The sequence below is a fragment of the Podarcis raffonei genome, chromosome 5 (assembly GCF_027172205.1).
Source record: "Podarcis raffonei isolate rPodRaf1 chromosome 5, rPodRaf1.pri, whole genome shotgun sequence".
Taxonomy (NCBI): domain Eukaryota; kingdom Metazoa; phylum Chordata; class Lepidosauria; order Squamata; family Lacertidae; genus Podarcis; species Podarcis raffonei.
In genome coordinates, this window is record NC_070606.1 from 45,717,897 (window position 1) to 45,740,922 (window position 23,026).

Genomic DNA, 23,026 nt, shown 5'->3' on the forward strand with positions numbered 1-23,026 from the left:
ACAAAGGTAATGTCATACTGCATAAATGTATCTGGTGTAATATATTAAGAGAGAGTTAGTACACTGAGAAGACTGTAGTGCAATCACCCCGAGTCATGTGAGGCAAATTCCTGTTCTTGAAGTGTTATAGAGAAAGTTTTATTTGTGGTAATGAAACGCAAATGGCAAGTAGAACTTTGTGGCTTCTTGGAATGGGTCTTGACAACAGTCAGAAGTTAAGATTTATAACATGGACGTGGAAGTTGGGAAAGTAGGGCCAAGATCTCAGCCCTCTGCACAATGATTTATGGACCACATACACAACTGCATTGTAAAAAGGGTACTTGCAGTAGCAGAAAACTGCCTGTGTCCTGGACTTCACCATCCCTACTACTGTGGCATTTCAGTCTGATCTTCATAATGTGTAAATGTATCTTCATGATTTTTTCTTGTTTCCTTCTATGCTATAAATTTTAAAGGCTTCTCTCCCTCCCCCCCCCACCAATGTTTACATGGAAAGAGATATTATGCCTTCATACCCAGGGAAATGAATAAATGTGCCTTTAGAGCCCTTTCCAAGAGCATCTTAAGACAAATTGACTGCATGTTCAGTATACATTAATAACGAGAGAGAACCGCCAGAATGTAAGTGGCCATGGCTTATCTATTTGACAGTTCGAAAGTTCAGCTTTCCTTTCTTCGCCACCGAAAGAGCGATAAGAGCTCTAACCTTCAGCTCAGGAAACAGATAATAGTGCTCTGACACTGTTTACAGTTTTTCCACAGTTAATCATTTTTGAAAAAAATTAAAAAAATACTAATTTGCTGCTTTTGAGATTAACAATGGATGGGTTTATTGCTTCTAGTGGTTGGGAGGGAATCCACTCTGGTTGTTGCAGCGCTTAACTGCATGTCTTGTAAGTGCTTAACTAAAGTCTTTTATGTCTCCTGGCCATCTCCTCTTGTCCTTGCTCTTGTGCATATATATATATATATATATATATATATATATATATATATAAACTCCCTCCGTTTTTAAGCATCTGCTGATGAGGCTTACTAATGCAGCTCAAGAGCTGCATGTGGACCACTCACTCTAGTATAAAATGCCCTCTAATGGCCAAGTAAGCATATGACACAGGGTAAATTATAGGAAATGTGTATCCTTTTTTTCTAGTGGCTTCTCTGTTGACTGCAGAAAATCAACTCAGAGGCCAGCCTGGAACTTGGAGTGAAGTGAGATTTGACTCAAAGTCAAGGAAAGGGTTTTGGACTATTACTTTTGTATACCTGCTTGCAGGATGAATGATGAAATTCACATGCTTGCAAACTTTATTGGCTGTTGTGCTGCAGGGAAATACATGAATAAAGGAAGGGCACCTGGTAAATATCAAAACTGGCTTTTACACATTTTTATAAAACTGCAGTAAAACTGTAATTTGCACAATTACTACAGGGAGGATTATTATTACTATTACTATTATTATTATTATTTGCTTAAAAATACTATTTTATTGCACATACCATGTTAAAAATGTCACAACCCCCACATCAAGAACACAGCATCTCTGTGCATCAGAAATACAATACAAAAGTGCTTTGTGAGTATATAACATTATTTATGTTGGATACGCTCGGCGCTATAGATAAGAGGTTCCGAGAAAGGCTCGTTTCAGAAGAAATCTCAGGTGGCAACTACTTTCTTCATGTGCTGCCACTAATTCTACAATGAGCACATTTCATGGGGTCTTCAGCAGGGTTGGGAAACCTGTGGCCCTCCAGATGTTAGCCTATTGTGCCTGATTATGCTGGGTGGGGCTAATGGAACTTAGAGTCCAAGAACATCAGAAGATCACAAGTTCCACCATGAAACGTTCAAATCACAGCAAATTGACAATGCACAGGATTTGGTGTGGGGGGTGAACTTTATTACTGTAGACTTAGACAAACATTGTGCAGAAATATTCTTTTAGGGTTTGAAGAATTTCATTATTTTGTTTCTTTCCTTAAATTAATAAATATTCATTAGCACACACAGTTCAGATTGCCCTGTAATATACTGTGGTGCGGTTTGTGCATGGCGTCAATTTTATATATTGTGGTTCTTTATTCCTGACTGGTTGTTTGGGTTTGTCTTTGAAGCTTGGTGTTTTGCTCAGGTCAGCAAATACCTGCTTATATGTGTGTTTTATCACAGAGCTCTTTACTGGGAAACTTAAATTAAATTGTAATTTCTAAAGTGGTTGATTTACATACCTTCTGCAGCATGCAGCAGCTCAGTGTTGACAGTTCAGAAATCAGTGAGATATGTGGACTTTCTTTACTTTTTAGTCTAGCCCAGTAAGTACCTTTTGGGGTGCACTTTTCATCATGATTTGGAAATATATCACTAGCTGGTTAAAACACACCAGTCCCCAATGTGACATTATATGAACCAGCTCTGGGAATCTTTGCTTCCTTGCCCCCTCATCCTCTGTCTTCCAGTACTTACCAAAGTTCCCTTTTTGTGACAAACCACAGTTTGTTAAATCTAAAATAGAAAGCTATGGTTTTTATTTGACCTGAAAACCATTTGAAAAGAGGGAATGTGGAAAGACAGGAGGAAACATTAGGCCGATTGGATTTCTTTTTATGGCTGGTTTCCTATATCTTTTATATTTGATCCGATGTAGTTTTTGTAACCATATTGTTACTGTTTCATATTTGATATTATTAAATTTATACTCTCCCCTTCTTCCTAAAGGGAGCCCAGGGTGGGCACAAACACAGATGTTTCAGATATAGTATGGAAGTGACTTTGGCAGAATAAGTACCCTAACAGGGATTTATTTATTTAAAACACATATTAATAATAATAAATTAGTGCAATAATAATAAATAGTAGTTGTTATTATGAATATAAGCAATAATAATTATAACAAGTTAACAAAATGTTTCATCTCGCTGTCTCTATTTCCAAGTGATTATGCATTCTTTTAAGTCTTTAAATTTTGAATTTCAGGCACAAGATGTTCCAACTTTTCATACCAAGTAGACCTTAAGAGTATTTAGACACAGAACCCATGCAGCCAATGGGCTGCACATTGGATCCCTCTGCTGTAGACCCTTTTCTTCCCATTCCCTTTGCTTCTTTGTGTTTTGGTTTTATTGTTTCCTTTTCTCCACAAGCAAGAGTTCTTAGTGTTATCTTTTGATCCTTCCTTTTATGTTTCTGACGTTATACTGTAAGCTGAGGCTTTTCATTTTCAGGCGCCAAACATTGCTGATATGTAGACTTTCCCTTCTGTTGAGTCTCCCCATATTTTAGTTCATTCTCTTTCTCAGCCCTGTTTGCATTATTCTTTCTCTCTTTTTTGGCTGCTCTTTGGTTTCTATTTTGCATTCCATCACTCGCCTTATTTTTTTCTGCATGCAGAGATGTTTATTCTTTCCATTTTTCCAATTTCCCCTTTTTTTGTTCAGCTAAAGATGCAACCACTATATATACAAAAACACTCCTTTGGTATACTTTAAGACAGACACCATCTAGTTATATGATCTTCATTGATGCTTAAAACTTTATTCATTCATTCATTCATTCATTCATTCATTCATTTGGGGAAGGGAACACCACACAATACACAGCTGCATTTAAGCAAGATTATCTATATGTTGTTCACTTGTGTATTTTGGCTGTTTGCTTAAAATTGTTGTCATCTTGTGTAAAAACCTTATAAGACTTTGGTCCCGTCTTGAAATAAAGTTCATTGAAGAGAAAGGTAGTTTATTTCCAGCTGTCAGGAATCACAGTTATTACTGAAACACTCTACTGATGTTTAACCTCTAGCATTTTTGCTTCTTCCACCAGAGTAAAGGAACAGACTTGCTACATTTTTCTCCCCTGTAGTTTTTTATCTTTGATTATAACAATATAGCTTCCCCAGTCATTCTAGCTGCAGCTACTTTCAGTCTCTCTTTGTTATTTTGTGACCCTTAATGTGAAAAGTGAAAAACAGTAGCTGTGGTCGAGGACGCTTGAAATGAAGTTCTCTGTAGTCTAGTTCTAGCAGGGAACTTTTAAATTATTACTGTGGTTGCAAAGTATTTTTAATACCCAGCACCTAGGTCCAACCCTCCTGAGCCAAAACACTATGACATGGTCATGGGTTAAATTGTACCCCCTGATTATAATGGAAAATGCCTCTATTCCAGGCTCTTCCTTCCATTTTGGCACTTTGGCTACCTTGTCATTGGTATCGCCAAGAAAGATAGAAAACTGATCTCCCTGGAGATCCCGTCAGCCATGATGAATGGTGGTACACAACTAAATATAGCCTAGCAAAACATATGTTGAACGGCACAGAGTTGCAGGTGAATTGTAGTGCAAGCTCCTCCAAACTGCCCCCCCCATAGTGCACTGTTGTGTAAGAACTCCTATCTAAAGTAACTCAGCATTTTCAGCAAAAAACAGTAATGTCACCGAAATTCATAATTACCTGCTGGAATTTGTCCAGATTGTCTCAATATTGTGACTCAGGTACTGTTTCCCTGAGAAGTTCTTCCAGAGCTTGAAGTATTAGATGAGGTTCTGAGCATGCATGTTGAGCATTCAGCAGGCCCAGTCACCCAAATCCAGTTGCTTTATATAGATATATGAGCAGTTCTTTGATGTTAATCCCTTACCAAATGTATTGTTGATTGCTTTGTAGTGCATGACCAAATCACGTGATTATGCAGTCTTTTTCGTCTGGTGAATATCTTCTCTATTTGGAATAGTCAGCAACTGCTTATTGCAAACATTTTACGTGGTTGTTGTCATTCCTCATCTCCCCTCCACCACCTCTTGCCAGCCTGTTCTAAAACAACCTTTCTTGTACCAGGTATGTTTGTTGGACTTGAATTTTCAGGTAGCTTTCCACTACGGCTGATGCTGTGGAGTTGATGCAGGTGAAGCTAATTAAAACTCCCAAAGAGGCAGTAGTGCTGTGTACATGTTATCAGATGCATACAAACTGGTTCTGAATTGAGTTGACATGAATAAGCCTATCACTCCCTAACCTACTGTGGTGGAAAATGCTGGACTGCTTTATATGCTTGCTTGATCAGTTAATGTAAACAGCTCAGAAAAACACATTAACCCAGACTTGTAGAACATGCAGCCTGACACTACAAAGGTATAAACTGTACATTTTGGCCTGCTGTTCACAGACACAGGCAAGCGTCCAAAACAGAAGGTGTATCAAGATCACAGGTTCTGCTGAGCCTGCTTTTACCTGTACTATTCTCAATCTATTTCTAGAAAATCTTTATTCTCCCTTCTGAGCCATTTAGATTTTTTTAAAAAAACTGTTAACACTAAAAGTCTTTATGTTTGTGAGATAAAAGGCATATTAATAGTTAGTGGTCTCTGATCACTGGCATGTCCATATAATAATGATAAAATGGGTTGTTTCACAGACTGTTACTTTCAGACCACCCAATCTTATGTAAAGTCCATCAGCTATATTTACATGCTGCAGCTGACTTCCAGGTCACGCTCAGTGGCAAGAGAGCAATTGTTCAGGCAGGTGCCCCAAGTGGGGCCTTGGTGTTCCAGTGATTCCAAGTCATTGTAGTTGACAGGCAGTGTATGGTTCGTAGGTACACAGACAGCAGGTAGGGCATTAGGAAGAGGCTTTTGGTAGAAGACAGCCCTTCCAACAGTGCCAAGATGGCAACACAGCTAAATTGTTTGACCATCATTGTCCAATGATTTTGGGAATGAACACAGAAACAGTGCTACCTGTAGCCTGCTTTTTCACCCTTTTTATACTCGCATGCATTTGGCGTTCCTTTCCCATCCCACCTGAAAGCTTTTTATTTGTTAAAGGGGAATAAGTGATGAACAAGTTGTCTTAGTGATGATTGGGACACAGCCTACTTCAGCACATGATGAAGTCAGTGATTCTTGTGACAGAAGGCCACAAAAATAGTTGTATGAGCAGTTCACTGGCTAGTCTGGTAAAGTGGTTTGTTTACTCAAAGAACTTAAAGAAATGATACTCTTTCCCATTTTATATGAAACCAATTGTCCATTTGGAATGTTCTCTCAGTGTCAGGATTGAAAAATGGACCACAGCAAAATACTGACCTTTTCATGAGAGATTTTTTCCTGTGTTACTTATCAATCAGCAGTCGGCATATTCTTTCTAGTGTGGAGATAAAAGATTTATATTGTTTACTCTCCCCACCATCACCACCTCAACCTAACAACATTGTAAATGTTCTCATTATCCACAGAAATGTCTAATCTCCAGAATCTCTTAAGAGTGGGTCTTGAAGATATTTCATGGCTGTGACTTTTATGTAATAGAATTGCTCCTATAGAAGTATTTTCTTTTTCTAGCTATGTAATTTTTTCATTCACGTACTCTGAGGGTTTTTTGTTTGTTTGTTTTATTTCACTTAGTTTGTTGGGAAAGTGTTCAACCATGTATGTGTTTTCATATCAGAAGAGAAAGAAAATGGCCTCTCTGAGGGTTTGGGGCTTGATGGATACTGGGTGGTTTCAGTCCTACCAAATTTAGAACTGGTTGCTGGTTAATTGTGTTGGGAAAATGTAAAGGCAGTTGGATGGACTGGTCATATTACTTCCTGCTGTTTCCTAGACAATAGAAACTGCTAAGTCTCAGCTAAAGCAGCCAGAAGATTTAGAGTAAAATTTTGACTCAGTAACATAGTTCATCTTGTTTACTTTTCTGTGCGGTTCACAGTAACAAAGTTGTAGTTCTGTGGAAGTGTTTGTTTGTTTCTAGCTAGTGGAGAGAGCAAATGGTCATGCAATGGGAAGGAACCTGGAGACAATGTGGTCAACCACTTTGGTCCTTATTTAAGTTTGATCTCCTATAAACTTCTAACAGATTTTATTATTCCCTTGAAATGAGAAAAGAACAGTGTTTTTCCATTGAAAGAAATTATAGTGACCAAGGAAAATGATTCAGTAGAACCAAATGTCTCCATTTATCAAAATCTGATGCTTTTTGTTTGGCTCCCGCCGATAGGACCATAGTCTCTAACCTCCTCCCCTGTTAGGATCACAAACCTTCAACACAAAGGAAGAAACTGTACAGGTGAGATGGAACCAGTCTCCACTATCCACAACTGAATAGATAAGATAATATCAATATCAGTTCTGTTCATGAAATACATTTTTCTTATTGGGATTTTGCAGTATTGTGTGCTCAGGGAGCAAAAAAACATGAACTTCTCTAGATTCTTTTTTCTCTCTCTTTAGAAACTAGTAGTATATCAGGGACACAGGTGGCGCTGTGGGTTAAACCACAGAGCCTAGGGCTTGCCAATCAGAAGGCTGGCAGTTCGAATCCCTGCAACAGGGTGAGCTCCCGTTGTTCAGTCCCAGCTCCTGCCAACTTAGCAGTTCAAAAGCACATCAAAGTGCAAGTATATAAATAGGTACTGCCCCAGTGGGAAGGTAAACGGCGTTTCCGTGCGCTGCTCTGATTCGCCAGAAGCGGCTTAGTCATGCTAGCCACATGACCCAGAAGCTGTACGCCGGCTCCCTTGGCCAGTAAAGCAAGATGAGCGCCGCAACCCCAGAGTTGTCCATGACTGGACCTAATGGTCAGGGGTCCCTTTACCTTTACCTTTAGTATATCAATAAACACATACCCCATCCATTTCCTCATCCTGGTAAGCCCATGCTGGGCAAGGATAACAAAATACAAAATGTGATCATTATCATGTGCAAAACAAACAAAAACTAGTGTTATTTTATACATAACCAAGGATCGGTATTTTTCTCACTGTATGCTTAGTCTGCTAATCTGCATCTGTTATTGATACAAAAGAATTTGCCCTGCCATTAGCTTTCTATTTGCTTCTTTCATTTCATATATGTGCATTTCTGATGGACATATAAAAAAAATGAAAGATTCAGTCTCAGGGTGAAGGTTGGGCAAGTAATCAAATAAATAAGTAATAGTAATGGAGGTGTTCACAATTTAAGCAGCAGGTGGATTTCATGCCTTCAGTTCAATTGCAAGGATATCCACAGGCCAAATACATTACTGAGCAGTGCCCATTTCACTGTTGTTGGAAGAGACCCTTCTTCGCGTTGGGTATAACACCCTCCTCCTTCTTTGTTCTGTCATGGACTGTGGGTATTTAAAACGCAATCCTAAGAAGAACTGAAATAAATTTTTTTGGCAATGTGTTATTACTTTTCATGCTGTCATGGTTAAGTAATCCCCCACCAATAAATAAATAAATAAATGCCTGGGGTAATGTCCGAGCACTTTCATGGAAATTTAAATTTTGAAAGACGCCGCTGGAGACTAGCAAGGACATGCAATTACTATATGTAAATCACTTCAGTTGTTTCCTAATCTTGCTGAAGACCAAAGAATTACAGTTTCCCCCCCCCCTGTGTGTATCTTTTTGCACTCAGATTTCATTATATGCTGAAACGGTGCATATATGTATGCGTTAATTGCTCTCTCTGCTTTCAGTTGTGCTTAGCCTACTTACTACTACTGTTTTAGAATTGTGTTTTATTTTCAGATTGCGTAGAGATCTTTTAGAAGAAGTGGTAGGTGTGTGTATCCTGCTCAACTAATGGAAATCTTTTTATTAAAGAGGAATCCCCTCTGTGTTTCTGTTGTTTCCCTAGCATATCTTTGCCACCCCAAATCCTGGCTTGGGGAGCTTGTTTTACTCCAGCAGGTTTTAAAAACAGGCTCTTATCACTGCATGGTATCATCATGGGCACCTGTCAAACTTAAATGGGATGGGCCCAATCATGGAAACTGTATTAATTTTTGAAGTACATCTACAGCATAATTGGTGCCTTTATCTTCAGAGTGTTTAAACATGTAGTGATGTAGTTACAGATTTCATAGGCATTGTGTTTTGTGCTTTGTATACTGGTTTAAATGATATGGAATTGGTGCATGAAGTGGGTTTTTTTTAGAGCAAGGGTAGGCAAACTAAGGCCCGGGGGCTGAATCCGACCCAATAGTCTTCTAAATCTGGCCCACGGATGGTCCTGGAGAGTAGAATGTGTCCTTTTATTTAAAATGCATCTCTGGGTTATTTGTGGGGCCTGCCTGGTGTTTTTACATGAGTAGAATGTGTGCTTTTATTTAAAATGCATCTCTGGGTTATTTGTGGGGCATAGGAATTCGTTCATTTCCCCCCCTTCAAAATATAGTCTGGTCCCCCACAAGGTCTGAGGGACAGAAAGTTTGCTGACCCCTGAGTTGGAGGGTATCTTCTTGTATGTTGATGAAGACTCAGAAAGGTAATTTAATATGACCAAAAGTAGGAGTCCTTGGGGCATGGCAGATCCCTGTTGGTCAGGTAGGAACAGATTAGAGTTATGGAACCTGAGATAGCTCCAAGCAGACCACTTCACTTGACAAAGTCTGAACATCAGCTGAGGACCTTGATGCCTCTTGGGCCACATTACCCTACACATGTGCTACCTCTTTCTTGAAGAGTGGGGAGCTTTGAATGTTTTAATCCTCTGGTGTGGAGCTTTACATACGATTGCATCTCAGCAGTCTCCTGCCTTTTGTGTTGCCTGCCCTGGGGAGTATAAGGCCACTGGTGTAAGGGACCAGTTCTTTAGTGGAACCTAGTTGAAAAGCTGCAGCTCAATATCAGGACTCCAGTCTGGATCATAGCTGTCAACGTTTCCCTTTTTTTAAGGGAAATTCCCTTATTCCAGAAAGGATTCTTCGCCAGAAAAGGGAAAAGTTGACAGCTATGGTCTGGATTCATACATCTGCCAGTTCACTGCTAGTCTTGCTGATGTAGCTGCTTTCTCAAGTTCAGTCATGGAAATAGACTGGAGAGATTCACTCTGTGCAGTGTACTCCCAAGTGAACTACGCAAGTTCATAAATAAGAGACACAAGAGATCAATATCTTGTAATATAAGATTACTTAAGAAACTGGAGAGCTATTTATTAGGGATGTGCATGGGACCCAAGATTCACCTTGTAGCTGTGTATAATTTTGATCTCTCTGAGTTGCTCTGTTCTCTTTGATCTTTAATTTGAATTCTGAGCTGCTCCATGCAAAGCTAAGGCCTGTGTTTCCCATCCGTTATAATGGCAAATCGAAAAACAGCTATAACCCTTTTGGCCAAAATGGATGAAATTTATAGTCTTATAAGCCTTTCCAGAGCGGATTAAGCTGCCAAATCGCAAATAGGTCCAGTTTTTGTTTTGTTTTTTTGGTGGGGGAAGTGAAAGGGATTCATTTCCCTCCATAATCTCACACGAGAGGACAAAAGACGGTTGTCTCTTGCTGAGTTGTATGTATTCTTGCTTGTACATTTTTATTTGTTTGTATATCTGCCTGCAGCTTCACACTGCCCTTTTCTTTCCAGTACAGAAGCCCCACTCCTGATTTCTTCTGATTTCCACATTGCATCCCTCTGCACTTCATCCCTGACCCTCAAGCTTTTCAGGGGTCTCAGTGGGGTGTGATGTGAAAGCCCCAAAGTGCAAGCTTGCCCTGTTTTGCTTTCCTCTGGATCCAAGCCAGTACAACATCACCAATAAATGGTATTGCTAAGCTCAGTGAGGATTTAACTTTTTAGAAATAGTTATAGGCAGAGAAGTTTTCCTCTTAGAGCGTTTGGGGGCTGGTAAGGGAAGTGTATCATCACACCAGCCCACTATTGATTTAGGAGTATTGGCTGCACAAGCTCCTACAATGCTTGGTTGGAGTGCATTTTACAGGGTTACGCAATGATTGAAGTATAGTTTATGAAATTATGTAACTTTTCACTCATTCCATGGTAACTGTATTGTAGAAGGATCGTTGCCATTTCAGATTTGTGTTTATCAAGCACCAGGATGTGCAACAAAGGACTTGTGTACTTGGCTTGATTTTCGAAGCAGACCTTTTTGTGTGAAGCCTGTGAGCAAAAACTGAACACTGATTTTTTAAAATTTTTGTTTCCTTTACTTTTCGAAGTCATGTTTGTATGTTTTTTGAAGTGGTGTGTTTTGAAACCCTCCTTACCTTTGCTCCTAATAAATGCACTCGTTTTAAGGTTCTGGATGTCTTTTTCTCTTTTTAGTGCAGCTCTCCAATTTGCATGCCTTAAAAGATTTATTACATTTTCTAATTACCATGGAAAAGTAGTAAGGTTTTTCTTTCCTTTGTAATTCTTCTGTGTTCCTGATGATCTAAGAGTTCCTGCTGTTGTCATGTGCAGTTGGCTTAAGTGCAAATATTTTACATGCAGAGATTTTCAGCTTTGGAAATAATGAAGCCATTAAAATTGTTGTTCTCAAGAATTTGTTTTAAATTGTGTGTTTAAGGCTGGTGCTTGGTAATGAGAGAGACAGAAACGCCAGGCTCTGTTTTGATTGCCATCGCTCCCAGGACCACACTGCTGGTAACATATAGAACGTGTTCACAGTATTGATGTTTGACTCTGTAATATCATAGTATCTATGCTAGCCATACCATTTGCTACTTGTTGGCGTCTCTGGAATGAGTGCCAGTTGTCTCTGACTGAGAACCCAGATGGTAAGATGTCCCTGCTGCAGTGAAATAATATCAAGTTCAGGGTCCATCACTACAAATCTTGTTTCCCCTGATTGGAACTTCTTCTGCCCTGTCATAATATATCTCTGGATTAACCCGTTTACAGGGCACTGCTGACACTGGTTTGATATCTGCCCAGGTGAAGCAACAGAAAGATGAAATTATGGGTCTATCCTGTATAGAGCAGAGACAGGTATCCTACAGATGATGCAGAAACTGTTAAAAACTGAAGGTGGCAGCTGTGGTGGTAGAAGTTATAGCAAGGCTTGCTTGTCTGCTCCTTGCTTGAATATTTAGGGGAGTAAAGGATACCATTTGTACTTCTCCCACAAGCAAGAGGTAGTCCGTACATCGTGGGGAATTGTGTGATTCTCTGCATCTCATGTATGACTCGGTGACAGGGAGTTTCTTATGCCTGCACACTTTCCCCTATTTCTTCATCTTCAAAGTTGGTCCCAGTTCTCACAAGTTGCGTTTTGAACCATAAAGTTGCTCATACCTGATATAAGCTAACTTCCTACTAGTTGAGCCCATACAGACTTGTTCCTGCTTTTTATTCTACTGCCCTATTCCTGTTAGAATGTGAAGAGTGCTTTCATTAAACTGAGAAACGTTGACAGTGAAAATTACTTCACTTCTATTTATCTACTGTATTTATCTGCTGTAACCTTTTATTTATGTACATAGGTCCCTCCCCCCTTTTATTGGTAATACAATAAACTCTTCCCTTAAAAACCTATTTGCCTTGAATTTGGAGTTTAGGTATTTTTTTTAAAAATGCAGGATTAATTATTAATAGGACTGGGAATCATGGTCTTTAGAATCTTCACATTTTGAGGGAAAAATCAATTAATTATTACTATAAATCTCTGTGATTATGCTGCAGTCGTATTGCTGGGAAATTGGCCATTAACTACCAGGAAATCGCCCATCTCCTATCAGTCAGAATTCAGCGGCACCAGTAAGCCCCTGTTCCTTTTATAAATTAACTATCAACGTGATGCATAATTGATAACCATCTATAATAATAACAATAATCTCCGTGAAATTGTGATCCTGCTAGGCAGTAGATTTGTTACAGTCTTCTCCCCCACCCTCCCAAACCCCACAATAGTATCCTATTGCATTTGTTAACTATTAATAGCCAACAGTTTCTGGCAAACTAAAGCTGAACTTCCTTCTGGGATGCTGTGTTAGACAAACAGATAGGATCATAGCTGTAAGGAGGCAGCATTACCCAGACCTGCAAAAGGTTGTGATAATACTCATCCCTTAATGGCATTTGTATAAACCTGTTGGATTGCTCTTTAAAAGCAATATTACAAAACAAACTTACAATGACCCCAGTTCAGCTCTAGGCATGACAGACAGTAGCCCTGAATATGGAGATAAGCACCATCTGGGTGATGCATTTAACCAGTGGACCCAAGATGATCATTGTCATGCAAATGTAGATCGAGTTACCCGCCAATCTCCACATTGGCTATGATGTACAGAAACTTGCTAGTATATTTGGATCTCTTGAGCAGTAATGGGGAGAACATATATGAAGTCGCTTATACAGTAGCAGATATTTTGCTGTCTGAGGCGAAGGGCAGGATGGTGCCCTCTCCCAAGGCACACACAGAAGCCAAGTGGAATGGTAGTTGACCTGATGAAAGGACAGTGTCTTCTACTGCAGTTGAGAGCAGCAGGCTAGCATGGGGAACAGGGCAGGCCACATGGCACTCCCAGCTCTGGCCACTCTCCCCACCTCAGCATCTGCTACCTGAAGCAGTTCTTGTTCTCCCTCACCATAGGGCCAGCCCTGCATGGCAACCCCTCCCCTCACACCTCCTTGCACTCATTGAGAGCCTCTCTTTCCACATTGCATTCATCAGAAATATGACTTTCCAATATAATTTAGGTTTCAACTGCACCTTGTCTATATAGTGCAACTTTCCAAATGGCTTCTGTTACCTTTTGCTTTCCCATGCCCATAGACATGGGCAAATACTACACATTGTTTGAAAATATTTCTAATATATATCTAGAACACCAGCCAATCTCTACCTGTCTGCTGTCTTATTTTACATCCACTCCAGGGGTTGGCACTGCCTCTTGGCTTCCTCCTCCTTTGTCTCAATGTTGCCCCTTGTAGAACTCAGCAAGGATGGAGACAAAGCTAGAATTAGTTGGCTATGCCTGCCATCGGCTGTAGCTTGGTCTGTCATTGGCTGTGGCTCCACCTATTGGCCTCTTCTGCCCTACTAGTGGGCACCAGCTGCCACTGGACAACTGAAACAAAATGTTGCATTGAATCCTCACCCTCTAACTTTTTGTTAAGGGTGGAAGCCAGGATACTGTACGTTTTAGAGTGTTCAAAAGGTCAAATTTCTCTTCCCTTCCACTAGATCGTTTTGGGGGTATTTCAGCCCCCAAATAACATTTTTAAAAGCATACATTGAGTTTCATCTAAGCATCCTGATACCCCCCTCTTACTTATCAGTCCCCACCCCTTCTTTTTGCTTCAGCACTGAGCTACTTGAATTTTATATTAGCAGGAATGATTTTAATGGAGCGTGAGTTATGTGGAAGTTTGACGTCCTGTAGAAACTGCACATTCATAGATTGACTCCCTGTTATGTGTGCATACTATTTTATAGGCACCTATGTTGTCATTCACATTTGATTAGACTTGCTTTTAAGCACCCTGCAGCTATCTTTTCTCTTTGAGTAATTATGCTGAGGTTCATGACTCTTGCAAAGGAATCCACTTTACTATTAATTTACTTCTGAATAGTGCTGATCTTAGGGAGGCTTAAGGGAAGGTTGCCAGGCTGTTAACAGGTGCTAGTGAAAAGTTCCATTTTATCATTATGGGATAGAAGCTGCAGATACATATATGAAACTTCAAACCTCTTCTAGAACCCAAGCTACAAATGTATGCCCTCTTACAAACATTACTTAGGCACCAATCAGTGGAACCTCAAAGGACACCCAAGTGAGCAAGTACTGTATTGAGATTGTCAAACACACCATATTCTGGGTCACATTTCCCCCACCACCAGCACCTTGTCATCCAGAAAGGAATCACATGTAGGGTTGTTTTACTTGGTAAAATTTTAATGCATTTGGTATACAGTTGCCTGAAATCTGATGTTGGTACAAGGTCTTTTTTCTCCTTTTCACTTTTTCCAAGTTCATTTAAGTATGGTGTGAGCCAGGGCTTTTTTTTCCAGCCAGAACTCACTTCTGGCACCTCTCAGGGGGGTGCCATTGCCATTGTAAGAGAACAAGGGAGGCATTCATGGTGAGTTCCGGCAACTCTTTTTTCTAACATCCTCTGCTTTTTCCTCCTTGCTGTTTCACATGCTACAGCACAGATTAGACCATCTTGTAGGTCGGGATTGGCTAGCCTGTGGCCCTCCAGATGTACTACACCTCCCATCATCCATGACCTTTGGCAGTGTTGGCTGAGGCTGATGGGAGTAGGAATCCAGCAACATCTGGAGGACCACGGGTTAGCCATTTCTGTTATAGATTGGTCTCACACATACAAGTTATTTGCTGGTATTATAAAACTAGGCACCAATAAATAGACTTATATAAATTATAGCTAAATTATCAAGATTAGCATCAACAGAGTAGAATGGAAGGGCAAGGTGTGAATTACGTGTGTGTGTAAAATTAAAATTCCAGATTTTGTCAATAGTATGAATAAATTAAACCTGTATGGTAGATATTATTTACATAAACTGGCCAAATCTCTGTAAATGCACTTAATGATTTCTGTTAGTCTTTGATGCAGTCTCCTTAAAATGAAGCCTTCTTTTCAGCTGATCGGCACTGCACTAGCGAGTTCCCAATGGTGGACTCCTTAGTGCATTCGGATCCCAGCTGTCAGCCAGTTTTAAGTTCCCCAGTTTACTTTTGTAGCCCTTTCCTTACCTGTCCCACACCTGATATGACATCAGGATGTGGGCAGGTGGCCATGGATTGGGGGAAATGGCCTCATGGGCCAAACTCGGACCTGGGCTGGGCTTAATTAGGCCTGTGGACTGGAGGTTCTCCACACCTGCTCTAGAATCTTTTATTGTATTTACTTGGGCTGTGGGTTTGCAGGAAGCATCATGAAGGAATGTACTGGGGGAAAGCATGTTTTAAAATGCAAGAGGACATGAGCTGGAAGCTGTGGCAAAGAACAAGCTGAGCTGAGATGTTGCACCTCAGACTACCAAAAGTGATGCAGACTCTGGTTTCTAAGCCTTAATCGGAAACATGCAACCCATTTCACGTTTATTCTCAGCAACTTGGGGCTTGGACTTAAAAGCAACAACAACTGAAAAGCTCTGGTTGAGACAGCAGGGTCATTGCTCCAGGGTATGATCAAAGACCCTTGACTTCATATCTTTGAGCTTTGCTGTATGCAAAGCCAATTTACTATATACAGTTGAAATACTGTACAACAAAATCTAGATGACAGTGCAGTCCCAGTGCATATAGATAAGGGCTTCCTTCTAAAAAAAAACCCCACTGGTTGTGCTGACAAAGGCATTGCATTACACATATGTTAATATATCTAGTGTAAGCATTCTTACGTCTAGTTCAACCAACATCAAGCTCAAATGACCAAGAGTGCATGATAGTAAAAATCCATAAAGGCAGACATATAGAGAATAGTATATAGCTTCAGCAGCAACAAGGCAAAGTCTGAGATGAAAAGCAGATATAGTCTCCAGAAGGAGTAGATGCTATAGCCATCCTGTGTCTGCAACGCTTCTTTACAGTTCCGTTTAAACGTTTGCTGTCCCATATCTGCAGCAGCAGTTTGCGTAATGAACAAAATGTTGCATAGTGAACAAAATGTCTTAATGGCAGCAGTTGTGTGTGTCTTTTCGTGGGGATGTTCCTCCTGTCCCTGCATTAGTCTGCTCCAGTGAGGCTATGTCTATTCCATGTAACATGTTAGTGCACCACTGTTATGCTTTAAGCATTGAAGCTGGCAGTTGCTAGTGTCGTGGTGCCAGCTTGCTCTCTTGTCCTCAAAGCATGACTGTGGTGCAGCGCCACTGGCTATGATATGCTGCTTCCACAGCACTCATTTGGGCACTTTAGGGGAAAGTGTATGAACTTCTAACTGCTGTGTTGCAGTTAGAAATAAAAATCTAGCCCTAAAATAAAAATGTGTGCAAACATTTCTATTTTTCCCCATCACTTGCACAGTGAGCATGGGGCACCCAGATTTTAGCTCATTGTCTTAGGAGCGAAATGCGCCAAAACTGTTTTCATTCTGATGATATGAGAAGCATTTCTAGACAGTTTCAATACAGATGTTGTTTTACAAAGGGCCAACGATGTACAACTCTCTTCTTGTTGCAGGATTCAAAGTGACGTTATGCACTCGGACTACTGTGAATTTCCATAAGTTCTTGGGGGATTGCTTTATCCTTTGATTCCAAAAGTTGTAAAACACAGTAGCGCAATGGCACTTGTGGACAAACACAAAGTCAAACGGCAGCGATTGGACAGAATTTGTGAAGGTAAGCCTTGATGTAACCTATACATCTACTGAACAATTCCTAAGACTTTTAGGAAACTTGCCAATCTCACATTTCATTTTATGGAAAGCTAGTTCAGTACTAATGCCCTTGTAGAAATACAACACTAAGCAGAGAGCTGCACCTGGCAATGTATTTGTACCTTGTAGTTGTAGACAATTCACATTATATGTATATATTTTTTCATGCCGGTTAATATGCAAAACCTTGCCTTTATTTGGTAATGTTCAGGTGCTGGAATTGTCCCACATCTACTCCTAATGTGAAAAAATTTAAGACATCCTTTGAAAACCCCAAACCCACATAACTTGTTTTGAAAAATGTAAAGACTCTTTGCATTACAGTATTACTTTCCTCTCCCATTCTTCCAGTTTACATTTGGCTGCTTTTTTCACTAATGGGAGAACTCAACATTTTGTTTATTTCAACATTTATGACAATATCACACTTGGCGGTTTAGAGATAAAAATACAAATCACAACAAAATAAATCAATCCTAACAATAAACAAAATAAGCAGAGAGTTAGGAAACACATAATAAAAACTACCTCAGCAACAACGGAATGCCGGCCTTGAACGTTTGTTGCAGTAACTTCTATGAAGGCAAAGAAATGTTGTTGCTGCCAAAAATAGATCTCCGTATCAGGTTTCCTTCTATTATTCCATAATATCAGCTTCAGCTTGCCTCCATGGTTTTGAAAAGCATTTCCCTGTCTTTGTCAGCACCAGCCAGTGATGAGGAAATGCACATTTTGTAATGAATTCCTGGGCAATGTTTAGGTGTGTGGTGACGTGTGGGGAGGTTACTTCCCATGGTGTTGTCTTTTTAGTGGCAGTCCTGCCCTTCTCTGCAATATGTGGTTCTTCCCCAAAGCTCAAGTAAAGCGCGTGAGCTGGTTGTAGATGTACAGTCCTACCTTGAAAGTCGAACGGAATCCATTCAACTTCCAAAATGTTCAGAAACCAAAGCACAGCTTCTGATTGGCTGCAGGAAACTCCTGCAGCCAATCAGAAGCTGCGGAAACCCCACTGGACATTTGACTTCCAAAAATAGTTTGCAAACTAGAACAGTCACTTCCGCGTTTGCAGCATTCCGGAGCCAAAACATTCAGGAACTGAGCTGTTCCAAAACCAAGGTACGGCTGTAATTAGTTAGCTATTTGCTCACCATCATCATTGGTTTATCTCTATACTGCTTTTTTGGCCCTTCAAAGCTGTGAACAGTGTCTTACGTAAGATCATACAATCAAATTATAGTAAATACAACTACAAAAAAGCACCATGCAGTAAATCAATAAAAATATAAAATAGCAGCAACCCAGGCACACCATGAATTCACACTTGTATACCTTCATGGGGTTCATGTGTGCTCTCCCCACTAACACAGCTGCCATTCAGAAACAATGGGACACACAATAGACTTTTCCCTGGAAACAGCTACAGGCAGTACTTTCCCCCCTAGGGGGTACTCAGGGTACGCACCTCTTTTTGTGGGGGGAAAGGGGGTTAAAAAGTGTGGCACTTACTGTAACAACCTCATGGTGAGTATCCTCACCTATTTTTCAGCCAAGTGCCCTGCAGTTATACTTCCAAGTTCCAGTTGGAAAATTCAGCATACCTTTTTCAATAGATGGAAGTTTTTGTGCCTCAGGTTGCATGCAAAACCATTGGAGAGCGTATTAACAGCCAAGGATCTGCCGTGGATTGCCATATTGCTCAGCATTTTTCAAGTAATGTTAAATAAAGAAAACAGGCACTCCAGGAAATTAAGACTAGGATTTTGTAGTGACACTTTCCTTGCTCAACACATTTGACAGTATATGGTGATGACCAAGCATAATGAGAACTTCTGTGCACATGAGTTTGAGATCAATCAAAATGCAAAAGTGATTGCAAGTAGACAGGCTTTTTGTGAGGTAGGGTTGGCAAAATTAGTCTGGGGAAAAAAGTCTGAAAGGAATTATATAAACATAGATAAATTTAATGCTCCTTCAGGTCCCGTCCCCCAAAGTGTATGGCTACATGTTTTTTAAAGTAGGGAGCTGTTACAGCTTAGATTTTGGAGATTTGTTTCATTGCGGTTGGACAACTGCAGTCCACAAAGCACTGCTCCTGTTCCGTTCTTCGTTGTCTTAATGGGTTTGTGCAGGATAATTGTTTGGTGTGAAACAAAACACTGTTAGTAGTTAATCTATCTCTGCTGCTGGTCTAGACAGTGTATCTTTTATTTACTTATGAGGCAAATAAAAGTAGTGCCAGGATCGACAGTGTCAGACTTTCTAATGGGTTCACTGATACGTCTCCATGATGAGAGTTGCTGGTCATCTTATAAATGTTTTACAGGCAGTGGGCAGGGGGAGAAAAAGAACAGAGGGACATTCAATGAGCCAGAGCTTAAATCATGTCTTCTAAGTGATTACCTACATCTGAGGGTGCAGTCTGTGTAGAAAGATTGCCTCAGCCACAAGGAATTCTAGAGAAAATGAACCTAGGCATGGATTGTAAAATTTGAACATTTAGAGACTGAGGCAGAAGTTTTATTTTAAAAAAACAAAACCTTGTTCTCTTAGAAATATGCAAATATAATTATAATTTACAAAGAGTACTGTGGGACAAGCTTTTGTAGGCAAGAGACTGTTTTATTAGATAGATAAAGAAAGCGAAGTTCTTTTTTTAAAAAAGAAAAAAACTGGAGCCATTCAAGACATTTTGCTGTCCGAGGCAAAGGACAAGATGACCTTCCACAATAAAAAGTTGAACAGACTAGCAGTTGAATTTTACTTCAACAGTGGCATTGTGACAGCATCCTCTGACATACCTGAAGGCAGCAGGTGAGCTTAGGTGGTGCAGGGTAGCGTGTTCTGCACTGCCCAGCATTTGGCTTCTCACACTGTCAGTGGTAGGCCTGACCCTGAGATGTGAGGTATTTGCTAGCATTTAAGGTACCATAGGATTCTTCAGCCCTTTTTTTTTTTTGCTACAACAGTTGTTTTTGTTTAATGTTTTGTGCTCTTATTCCACTCCACACTCACATACCTTCACCCATTACTTCTAAGTTTGCCTTGAATTATTTAGCCATCAGTCGAGAGTAGGCTGACTGTTGTCCTAGTGACTGTTGTCCACATACAAGCCTCCTGTGAAACACATTATTGTTACTGATATCTCTTGGAAAGCCATGTTCTCTATCATACAGAAGTGAATTTTAAACTCAAAGCAGAGAGCTCATAGTTGTGGCAGCAAAAAAAAAGGGGGGGGGTCTTCGTTTCATCATGTAATAACAGAAAAATGTTAAAGCCATTCCACCTGTCAGCTTAATTAACCCAATCAAAATTGGGTTTATCTTCTCCAGAGCAGAGCAAAAGTATGCTTCCTTTGTAATCCTGAAAAAAATGCTGACAACTGCCAGAATTGTATTGCAGAAGGGAGAGAGCTGTGCTCCTACCCATCAGAATGCCATAAACACGCAGGTGTAGTACTCTATCTCATCTCTAAAGCAGACTTTGAACCTGACTTAAAAGGGTTCTATCAGGCGGCTTTAGATTTTTCAAAAGCCACCCTTCCAGTTTGATGTTTGCTATCAGATGTGGTTGCTAAGTGTACAAGAAACTTAGGAGGATCAGAGGACAAACCAACCCACAAAGCATTAGATACAATTGAAGTTTAGATTATTTTCCTCTGAACAATGGATTTTACAAGTCTTCCTTTTCCATCTGTTTTTTTCTGGCCAATATTTCTCTCTCTCTAATCTGTAAAGGTGCAGTTTACATAAACCCAGAAATCCATTTGTCGTTTGCCAAGTACGTTTGCAATTTTAATTACACTGAAGGGATTTGCTGCTGTCACACACCGCACAACATGCTTTTGCAACTGCTATTAAAACATGGGAAAAACAGATTATGACTAAATGCAATTAAGAAGTACTTTAAAAATAATACTGAAAAATAATTTTTCATGGATAAGGATCATGGGTTTTCAATTCATTTCAAATTTTTCTGTGACTGTTTTGGTTGATTGTGGATAATGATTATTGTATAATGTTGAAAAGATCCGGCTTTTTACCTGGTGCGATATACTTAGATATCTTAAACCATTATAAGGAATAATGGTGGCTGATGAGACTTTTCCCTCCTTTAAATCTTCTTTGAGGTTGTTATAATCAGTAGAATGGATTAAAAGAAATATTTGTTAGTCCAAAGGTAATATGCAGTGCAGCATAAAACGTACCATTTTTTATGTATATGCTTATCACATCTTATTCCAAAGGGGGGGGGGAATGACCATTTGCTAAAGGTTATTGCTTTCATTGCTATAAGAATTAGCCCAAAAAGATTAGCCTGTTACACACACAAATTGAGAACATCCAAGGGTTCAGGTTCAATGCATTAATGCTTAAAAAAAGTAAGACAAGAATATCTGGGCAAACATAAGTTTGGCATTGTTGTTTAGTGACCATTACAACTGGGTGAGATCCTGTTGCTTGGTCCCTGCTCCTGCCAACCTAGCAGTTTGAAAGCACCAAGTGCAAGTAGATAAATAGGTACCGCTCCAGCGGAAAGGTAAACGGCGTTTCCATGCACTGCTCTGGCTCACCAGAAGTGGCTTAGTCATGCTGGCCACATGACCTGGAAGCTGTACGCTGGCTCCCTCGGCCATTAAAGCGAGATGAGCGCCGCAACCCCAGAGTCGTCCATGACTGGACCTAATGGTCAGGGGTCCCTTTACCTTTACCGTACCCTATTCTTAGTTCTTGCTTTGTGATAAGTTGTTATGGATGGGAGGGTATGTATGGAAGAGTGCTGGGACAGTTCTCAAGATGGGGATCATAGCATAGCCATGCATCAGCCTACCATTAGTAATTATATTGAGACTACAGAATGATAAACACATAGGAAATCAGGTGGATTCCTTTAATGGCTGGCGTTTCAAATTCCAGAAACAAACATTAGAGATTTAAATGAGTTTGCCTCAAAGTATTTGTGTATAGAAGGAAAAGACTATGATGATATGCTAAATTGCTGTGAATGAGTCCAATTGGTCAGCATCATATAGGAGTCATAAGAATAACAATTTGTATTAAGCTGCAGGTACAGGTTTTGAGTCATGCTGGTATTACTTCTGTATCTTTATTATTCCCTAGCCCAGTTTTAATCACTCTGTTTTGAGAAGTGTAGCGTTCAAAATGTCAGGATGCGAAATGTTGCAGCATGCTGGCAGTCCTATGAATTACGTATGTTAATACAACTACAGACCATGCACACTGCATGTGCTCCGTGAGAACTTTTTAGCAGAAGTCTTAGACCACTTCTTCTTCCACGTGGCCCAGAATAGCAATGCATACAGGTGTAGTGGTCAATGGCACTGTATCATGGGGAAGGGGGGGAGAGTTCACTTCCTGTCTTGTGCACTCTGGTGCTGGTGCTGATTGGGGCATTAGCCTTCTACTGTTTGTGCCTGCACCAACAGCATAAGACTCCAAGCCGTCCTCTGATCCCCTGTAATCCTTGTTGTCTCTCTCTTGGCTTCTGAAGAGAAAAGAGCCTGGCTTGGCTGGGAAGCAGAACTGTAGAAGGCAGCAGACTGCCTGCAATCCCTGTTAGCAAATAAATGGTAGTTTGCACTGGTAGTGTTTATACCTCTTTGAATTCATTTAAAATCCAGGATAGATTAATCTTTGTAAGTGGCTAACCTTTGGCCCACCAGACATTTATGGGTTCCAACTTCCACCGACCCTAATCATCACTGTCAATGATGATGGAAATTGTTGTCCAACAGCTTCGGGGTGGGTGGGTGGATAAGTTAGCCACCCTTGCCTGTCAGGATTTTAGCCCACTCTTACAGATGGCCAGACCAGTTAGTAGCAGTATATATGTAGTTAGAATGAATGCTCCCCACAGGTTTAAGTGAAATTCCCTTAACTCGCAAAGGAGATGCTACATAGGCTTCAAAGGAGGCAGATGTGCGGTC

The 23,026-nt window shown here is 40.2% G+C and overlaps 1 protein-coding gene across 6 annotated transcripts in view; it reads left to right on the plus strand.

The window, feature by feature from the left end:
* Positions 1-23,026, plus strand: part of CTBP2 (C-terminal binding protein 2) — a 198,034-nt gene that overhangs the window by 104,656 nt on the left and 70,352 nt on the right. For 5 of the 6 annotated variants that reach the window (XR_008330589.1, XR_008330590.1, XM_053388939.1 and 2 more), the window contains exon 2: positions 16,884-17,044. The exons of the other annotated variant lie outside the window; for it this stretch is intronic. Coding sequence is in view for 3 of the 5 variants with exons in the window: in XM_053388939.1 (XP_053244914.1) it covers positions 16,987-17,044 (58 nt within the window). In the remaining 2 variants the exon portion in view is untranslated. The remainder of the gene's footprint in view (positions 1-16,883; positions 17,045-23,026) is intronic. 6 annotated transcript variants of the gene reach the window in all.